General features: G+C 50.8%; 1 protein-coding gene across 4 annotated transcripts in view; it reads right to left on the reverse strand.

Moving 5' to 3' along the window:
* The window catches only part of PTPRG (protein tyrosine phosphatase receptor type G), a 709728-nt gene extending 701547 nt beyond the window's left edge, over positions 1-8181 (reverse strand). For 3 of the 4 annotated variants that reach the window (XM_027039123.2, XM_027039124.2, XM_027039122.2), the window contains exon 1: positions 8045-8181. In XM_027039123.2, coding sequence (XP_026894924.1) covers positions 8045-8129 — 85 coding nt within the window. In that variant the 5' untranslated portion in view covers positions 8130-8181. The remainder of the gene's footprint in view (positions 1-8044) is intronic. The other variant, XM_027039125.2, reaches the window with a different exon arrangement.
* Between the last annotated feature and the right edge of the window lie 534 nt (positions 8182-8715).

Here is an 8715-nt window from a genome sequence, read left to right on the forward strand (position 1 = left end):
GGGGTGACACCGTGGACAAGGGACAGCTTCCTTCAGCTTTAGTTTCTTCAACCTAAAGCAGAGATATTTACAGTGTCTGCATCCAGGTAGGTCAAAGCTCAGGCACAGCGCCTAGATAATGGCAAGCACCACTGTTCTCATTTTATGGATTAAAAAAATGAGGCCCATTTGCCCAAGGTAACACTGCCATAATAGAACAAGAATTTCAACCTGCGCCTCTGGGGTCCTACAGTGGTTCCTGAAGAAGAGGTACCTCCGTCTGGGCACGCCCCTCAATCCCACCTCCACAAGATGGTGGGTAATTGGCCCCTAGTTTGTAGCCTCCACACTCGCTGAATGGGCACACTTCAGGAAAAGTAATTTTTTTTTTTAATAAACAGAAACCACTTATAAATAACAATCGCTTTGTAAAGAAATCCTTTTGACAATGCGTAACTAACGTGACCTGCAAAAAGTCAACATTTCCTTATTAATCCGGCCTATGCGTTTACATTTGGTAAACCGTTTATGGCGGTCTCCTCTATCCAAACTATTCCAAACTGATGATGCATTTATCTGATTTAAGTACACTGTGGAGCTTACGTGGCTGCAATGGTGTGAAAATTCAAATACCTCTTGGAGTCCTACAACCAGCGTGAATTCCTCAAAAGTATACCCATTGCGGTATCAATTGACAAACCTGTTTCATTCTCGTTAGAAAAATAGTATCACAGACCCAAAAATAAGACCAGTTGTCCTATTTTCTTGCATGAAAGTGTTACATATTCCATGAACTATGCTTTCATTTCTTCTTTTTTAGCTGCTCGATTTTAGCAGCCAACTGTGTCACTTTGCCACAGCCCAAAAATAGCTAAGTCGAGTGGTTTAAAATCACATTTTGTTGTTTGGCCAGAAAACCATCATGCTGATTTCAGTTTGCAAGAAATTGATTCGAGGGCAGGAGCTGCTACGCACCGTGTGTGGCTCTCCCCTGCACGCTCGGCAGGTCTGAATCCATGAAGACGGGGAGCCAGGGATGTGACGGTGTCCAAGTGCCATACGAGTACAAAATAAAAGCAATACCCAAATAGCACGGCTTGCTTCCCCTTAGCAGCACAAAATTAAAACCCAGGAATGCCGGTAACAGGCAGACCCTTCCCCTTTGGTAACAACACAGTCCAGAGGGCCTTAGAAGAATCGGCAGGGTGCAGGGCCAGGCAACTCTTTCTACCAAGGATAACACCACACGTGGATCCTGGAGATTCACACAGCACCTTTTAAAACGGTGGAAAACATTTTTTCCATTTAAAGTTGGGAGGGGCGCCTGAGGGGGGCTCAGTCGGATAAGGGTTTGACTCTTCATTTCCGCTCAGGTCATGATCTCTCGAGCCCCATGTCTGGTCGGGCTCTGTTCACAGCACAGGGTCTGCTTGGGATTCTCTCTATCCCTCCTTCCCTCCCCTCTCTTTCTCCCTCTTGCTCTCAAAATAAATAAACATTAAAAAAGAAAAAGACTTTTAAGTTGGTAACGGGGAGACCCTCCTTTGTCCTGTGAGTGATGAGATATCTCAGACTTCATTGAGACTTTATTTCCTTAAACCTCAAAAAGTAACCATTTCACTAATTCTACATGGGATGTCCCCATGCCCGTCCTCTTCCTCCTTGCCCTCAACAGCAAAGCCAGGCACAAAACCCATCGTGCAAGTTTATGTAAACACTTTTAAAATGTTTTTTTTTTAATTTTACACACCCTTGTCTTTTTCAGTTCCATTCTCCTCTTTCCATATACTCCTGTCCAGCTCTCTTTAATACACATAAAATAAAAACGGCTACTGTACTGAGTACCTCTCGTTCACCATGCAAAGTTCTAAGCCCTTTAGCATGCATTCTTGCTCAGGCCATGCAAAGACCTTAGGAGTCAGGGTACTATCACTGTGACATTTCGCAGAGACAGAGAGAAAAAGAGAAAGAGAGATAAAGAGGGGCACAGAGAGGTGAAGTAACTTATCTAAAGCAGCACAGCTAGTAATGGGAGAGGGGGGCTGGCTGCAAAGACCATACTCTTATGTTCAATATATTCAGTATAACTCTCCAGTTACCTGGTTTAAAAACAAAAACAAAAGGCATTAACAAGTTCCAGGCTCCTACAAGACTTCTTGCTATATGCAGACCCAACAGTACAGTGACCTTCATGAGAACACAACTTCTCCTTCAATGTGACAGTTGCCTCCCACCTCCCAGCCCCCATCCCCCATACAACAGTAACACCACCCAATTCAGTTAGAAGGGCTTCAAAAAGAGAAGCACATCTGAAACCTAGTCAGCTGTCTTTCCTCCGCGTAGCCCTAAAAGCACTTTTTACAATGTTTTTCAAAGTAAGTATATCAGATATTATACTCATAAAATCTATGAACCTGCATAGGCCTGACAAACCATCTCACATAGATTATATTTTTTTCTGTCAAAACACCAAACATTTTGCTGCAAATGATACCAGGTGAAAGGGCCCCTCCAGTCACAGGTGTCCCTATAGGAGCAGACAATGGCACACGGAGCCCTCTAGCTTACTTCAAGCAATCTTACACAGCCATCTCTTAGAAACTTCATACTTTTTAGAACCGGAGCAAACCACAAATTTATCTGTTATAGATTTCAACCATCAGATGCTTCTGAAAATGAAATTCACCCACATTGCTTCAGATTTATTTTTTTTAAAGAAACGGTAACAATTCTGTGGTCTTGGAAATTTGAGACAAAGGGAACTGTAGGAAAAAGTAGGAAGAGGTAAACAAGGGATTTTAAAACACACATCATTTTTGGAGTGATTTTTCTTGGTTACAATTCCTCATAGACACAACCCCCTTTCCCCCAAAAATGTCAAATCAAAGTCTGTAACAGATAACCCTTTTCCTTACAATGGTGCCTTTGATTTTTTACATGCACATAGCAGTGCCATAGACCTGGGTTTAGTTCTTTACAAGCAAGGTGGTCACTCCAATTTCTCAGGAAGAGAACCTGAAGTATCTGATCCTTTAATCCTTTGCAAATATTTAGCATGGACCTAATGTGTGCCCAGGCAATCTCATTCCAGGACAAATTCCACAATCAACTCCCACTGCCTGCTGGGGGCAGGCTCTTACCAAGAGAACATTTCTTACTTTCTGGAGCCCCTCCCACCCCCACCCTGCCTCTGTATTCACTAGCTTTTTACCTACATCAAGCTCTGGTGGGGAGCTAGACACATTTCCTTGGCTTCCTTTATATTATTAGATACACAGGCCTCTGATTTTCCACACATACAGCCAAAAATGCAGTTTCAGTGATTACCACTGATCACCTGATAGCGATCAACCCGTACCAAGGTACATCAAAGGCTTATTGGGGAGGGGAGCAGATGGGGAGAATCCAGAATTCGTTAGATAACTTCAGATGCCCTGAATTTGTACCGAAAGTTCTGATTCATGAAATGTGACCACAGGGAAGTTGTGCCCAGGATGAAAATGTTAACCCTATTTTTTTTAATCTTGCAATTCAGAATGTACACCCATCTTAGAATCTTCACCTGATTAGAAATACCACTACACTGCCGCATACTATACAAGTAAAATGTTGAGTGGAAATTCAGATTAAAAAAAAAAAAAACCATCCACCATAAAGGTCAAGAGGTAAAGCAGCAAAGCATTAGCAACATTTAATTTGTCTTCACCTAGGTAAAGCTAATCTAAGTGTCCAGACTGTCCTTTGCATCAAGAAGTTTCCAGAAAAACAAGAGGGGGGTAAGGAGATGGGAGGGAGGTCCGCAGGAACAATTGCTATGGGGCATTTTTAATGATCTTACCTGAATGGCAAGAAAGTCCATTCCAATTGGCGCAGCAATATGTAACTGATTATATACATTAACTTGGGGAGTTTCAGAAAACAAAGAGGAATGTGAAAGGGGTTTTGTTTCCTTTTGCTGTCCCTGCACTGCTTCATGTAAACAATATAATCTTTTACTCAGTGAAAACAAGTCCATGATTATGGGGAGGTGTTTCACTATTGAACAGTTGTGGTTTTTTTTTCTCATTTCAGCCAACTTTTCCTTAAAACTTTCTGCCTCTGGCAGCAGCAACTTCCCATTTCCAAAAAATCCTGATACGCCTATTTGTATTCATGTTCTAACTTCATCAACTCTGGAAGAAGGACACTTTAGAAGGAAACATGGAAGGCTGTATTCCACAACTGTGTCCAAGAGACCAAGTTTCAAGACTGGACAAAGATTCAGGTTCAAACAAGACACATGAAGCGGGGTGTAGGGGGTGAAGGGACCTGAATGATTTCTCACTCCATTCCTAAAGAGTAAGATTGCCAGCGTACAAATATCACCTCTGCCGTACAAATATCACTTCTAAGGCCGTAAATGGGGTGCCTGGGTGGTTCAATCGGTTAGGCAACAGACACTTGATTTCAGCTGGGGTCATGGTGCTGCAGTTCATGGATTTGAGCCCCCATGCCTGCTTGGGATTCTCTCTCCCTCTCTCTGCCCCTCCCACGTGCATGCTCTCTCAAAATAAATAAAAGTTTTTTAAAAAGTATCTTTAAGAAGGCCATAAAGGATGTCCATCACCAATAAGCAAGTACATGCAAATGATCCGACAGCAGGAGAGGGAGATTCACTGGACATCAATCACCGATGGTCTGATTCTGACACATCCAAAGTACACAGAGCTTATCCATCTGAAGTGTTTCCAACGTCGGCCTCCTAGATGTAATGTAATTATGGTACAAAACATATCAGAATCAAAGAGAACAGTTTCACTCTGAGGGTGGAAAGAGAGAAGAAATCAATAAAAAAAAATTTTATGTTTCTGCTGAATAGCTTACAAATGTAAAATACATAAAATGTTAACCCTCTCACGTAACATTTTATATCCTGTTGCAAGCACTTAAATTCTCAAAGATGAGCTACATATGCGACACGCTTAAGTGAAGTATGAACCGGGTTTGCTTTTAAATAACGAGCTGTTAGGGAGGGTGGAAGGGTATAGAAAAGATTGAATTGATCATCGCTGTAACTGGGTGGCGGGACCCACAGGGATCCATTGCATTTTCCTATTTTCATAAATCTTTCTGCAACAGCGTATTTTCTAAAGCACGTAGGAAAAGAACGTACTAGGCACTAAAACATGTTTGATAACACTTCTGCTCTGGAAAGTGGAAACATCTCTTGAAACACTAACCGAGATGCGGGTCCCACACCTGCCATATACTGTACTTTTGTTGGAAGACTAACTAAAAGCCACTGTTTCCGACCAGCTGGGGAAAGATCCATGGCAGGGCTGTTTCCAAAATCCTCCCAAATTACAGCTACCCTGCATCCGAAACACGAGCGGAGGACAAATACAAATGGAAAGTTGGGTCATTCTGAGAGGAAACAAAATAAGGGATTGGGGTTAAAACCTCACAAGGAGGACCCAACCAAACACCAGAAGCATTTTTATCCCTCCTGTCAACCAGATAAAAGCTTCCGAGGTTATGGAGGGCAAGGGGGGGGGGTCCCCAAAGCAAATGAGGGCCCCCACTGGGTTTGGAGCGAGCCAGGAGCAGAAGCTCCCAGCTGAGGCTGCCTCCTCGCCCCAGGGCGCACCCGCAGGCCCCCGAGCCCGGGAACCCGGCCGCGTGCGCCCCAACCCGCGCTCCCACCGCGGCCCCACCGCACCCAGGAGGCCGAGCCGGCCGAGCTGAGGTGGTAGGAGCCCCACCAGTGGCTCGGGGGCGCCCCCTGAGGTCCAGCGGCGTCGCGGCACCTTCAGAAAACCGAAAGCCGGCGTCTCCCACGGTTCTGACATTTTAACTTTGCCTGATTCCAGAGGCTGCTTGCTGCACCCTCTCCAAAAGGTACTTTTCCGAACCACAGCCCCTCTTCCCCGAGCCTCACACCATTGCACCTTCCCTTTCCAACAGTCTTGGGCTCCGGGGCAAGGAAATGTGCTATCTACCTCCCCGCGTGGGCACGAAAAGAAAACGTGGAAGGTGCAAACTGTCCAAGCCCCACGAAGGCGGCATCACTGGAGGTCCCATTTTGGATTTCACGCTTCCTGAGACACCAGGAAAAAGAAAACCATGGCCAGCCCACTGGCTGCACAGCCGAGGAAAGGAGGCGGCCAGAAGTGGAAGGAGAAATTCCTCTTCTTTCGCAGGGCTGCTCTTCTGCTGCCTCCCACTGCCCCTATTAAAGCGTGACCCTTACAACGCTCGACCCCACTATGCACCTGAGCCCACTCAGCCGGCAAGTCTACTGCAGAGAAAGTCTAGAAGCAGCAGATGGGAAACACAAACACGGGAGTCTTTTAAGGGAGAGAGGGCATTCTTAAGGAGAAATGTCCGCACCGCCCCTAGCCCCGTGGAGACGGAACCCCGGTGGGCAAACCCCAGGCCTCAGTGTTAGCTGTGGACGCGCGTCCTCGCTCACCATCCGAGCTAGGTTTCGGGGCAGTGGCAGGAGCTCCCTGCGGTTCCGGGGGCAGGAGGATGCGCAGAGGGGAAAGGGGTTGCCGTAGAGAAGACAGTGCCTTGCCTCTCTGCCCCTCGAGGCCACCCCGTGCCTGCAAAAGGGACACTCGCTGCCACTCCCGGAGCAGGTCCCTGAGGGCAGCGAGAGCGCCCGCGCCCTGTTGCAGGGCGCACGATGGAGCTGGGAGACCCGCTGCACCAAAACCTTGCGCTCAGGCCGCTCAGGGAGAGGCGGCTGTGACCGCCTGAAACATCAGGGCACGTTCCTTTTTTCCTTCATTCAGATAACCCCCACCTCTGAGTAGCCAACAGCTAATGGATGAGAGGGCAGAAACGGGGGGGGGGGGGTCCTCCATCCTTACGAGAGCGAGTGATAAAAAAGCGAATCACCCCCTTCCCATCCCTTCCCCATGCTAGGGCAGAGGACGTGGCCTCCACCCCCGGGGAGCAGGGTCGGACAGACTCCAAGGAGCTCGGAGCTGTGTAGCTGTAGCCCCGGGCGCGGGGGGTTGGGGGGCTCCTGCAAGAGAGGCAAGGGAGGCGGCTGGCCTCTGCTCTCCCGGAGAGGAAAAAGGGTCCGCCAGTGGAGGGCTGGATGTGGAGGGTCGCCGAGCCGCACACTGCTACGTGCGGTGATTTATTATCGTCATCGATAGCCAATACTGTTCCCGTCTTAACCTGGCCAGAAAGGAGCGGGTCTAGGTCTGCCAGCCGCGAACAGCCTGCAAAAGGGCAAAGATGAAGGTAGGCAGGGCGCGCGAGACAGAAAAAAAATCCGCCCCGTTGCGAACTGGAATCCAGCTGCCGACCACCCACCCCCCTCCCCCGCCCCCGGCGCCCCTACTGGAGCAGCCCCGCGGAGCAGAGTTGCTGGGCAAAGGCGCCACGGGGTCGCGGTTGGGGGAGCCCCGGATCTCCCTAAACCGCCTGCTCCCAGCCCTCCTACCGCTCCCGGGCCCCAGCGCCCGGGAAAGCTGTCTCGCTCCAGCACGGAAGAGCAGCCTGCCCCCCAGCCCCGAACGGGGGTCGCCCCTGGCTCCGGACACCAGAACGCAGGCGGCTCCCAACATCCCCAAGCCTCCACCACCAGCCTCTCCAAAGAGTCGGGAAGCCGCAAAGCAAGTCCCCCAATTCCGAGCTCCTTCAATCCTCTCCTAGGCGAGGGGCGCACCCTGGGCCCCCCAAACCCACAGAGGCATCCTCCCCTGGCCCCAGTCTCCTCAATCGCTCCAGAGCTCGCTCTCTCCCGAACCGCGGCGTGTCACCAAAGCGAGCTTTTCTTCCTACTCCGGCTCCCTCAGAACCCCCCCCCCCAAACCTGAGCGAGAGCAGACCTCTACGGCCCCTTGTCCCCCCGCCAGCCCTTGCTTCCATCCTCCCCAACCATCAGCCTCCCTAAACGCCGCCAGAACCAGCCGAGCGGATCCCTCTCTCTCCTTCCCGGGCGCCCGGCCCCCCTTCGCCCTCTCCAGGGTCCTCGGGACGGGCGCCCGAGCTCCGTGCCGCGGCGACAACTCCGCATCCCCCCGCGCGCGCCGGCCAGGGCCGGGTCCCCTCAGCGGCCGGCACTCACCGGGGAAGCACACGACATAATGGAGCACGGAACTGGTGATTTTCAGGAACAAAATCCACCAACACGGTTCCAGTAACCTCCGCATGTCCGAAAACGCACATCGAAAAGAGGAAGGCAGGGGGGGTAAACTTGTTGAGTAAGTTCTTGCCTCCGTGTGAGCCTCCGCTAAGCCCGGGCTCTTCCCCTGCTCGCCTGCTCTAAGGGCCCCCCGCGCTCGGCGGCCCGAGTCCCCCTGGAATCCGGGAAGCCGCCGAGCGCCCCCCGGAAAATCTCAAAAAGTGACCGGGAACGCGGAGCCACGCTGGGGACGATCCTCGGCGGAGAAGGGCTGCTTTCCGTTCAAAAAAAGAGCAAGCCGAGCGAGCAGGGCCAGTGAATAGTCGGCGGGCGGCGGCGATGCCGGGGGCCCGGGGCAGGCAGGGACCGCAGGCGGCGGCGGCGGCGAGCAGCCGAAGATCCCCAACTTGAGTCGGCGGCGCGGCGCAGCCCGAGAGCCGGCGGGCGGCGGCGGGGCTGAGCGCGGCGCGGCGTCTCCGGGCTTCAGGCAGGCAGCTCCTTCCAGGGCCCGGGGAAGGAAGGAGGCATGTTTGCGAGCGGGGAAGGGGAGGGGAGAGGCGGGGGGAGCGAAGAGCCCCCCAAAATAGAAACGGCCGGAGGAAACGGAGGAAAAC

This window comes from Acinonyx jubatus, chromosome A2 (assembly GCF_027475565.1).
Source record: "Acinonyx jubatus isolate Ajub_Pintada_27869175 chromosome A2, VMU_Ajub_asm_v1.0, whole genome shotgun sequence".
In the NCBI taxonomy this organism is placed as follows: Eukaryota; Metazoa; Chordata; class Mammalia; order Carnivora; family Felidae; genus Acinonyx; species Acinonyx jubatus.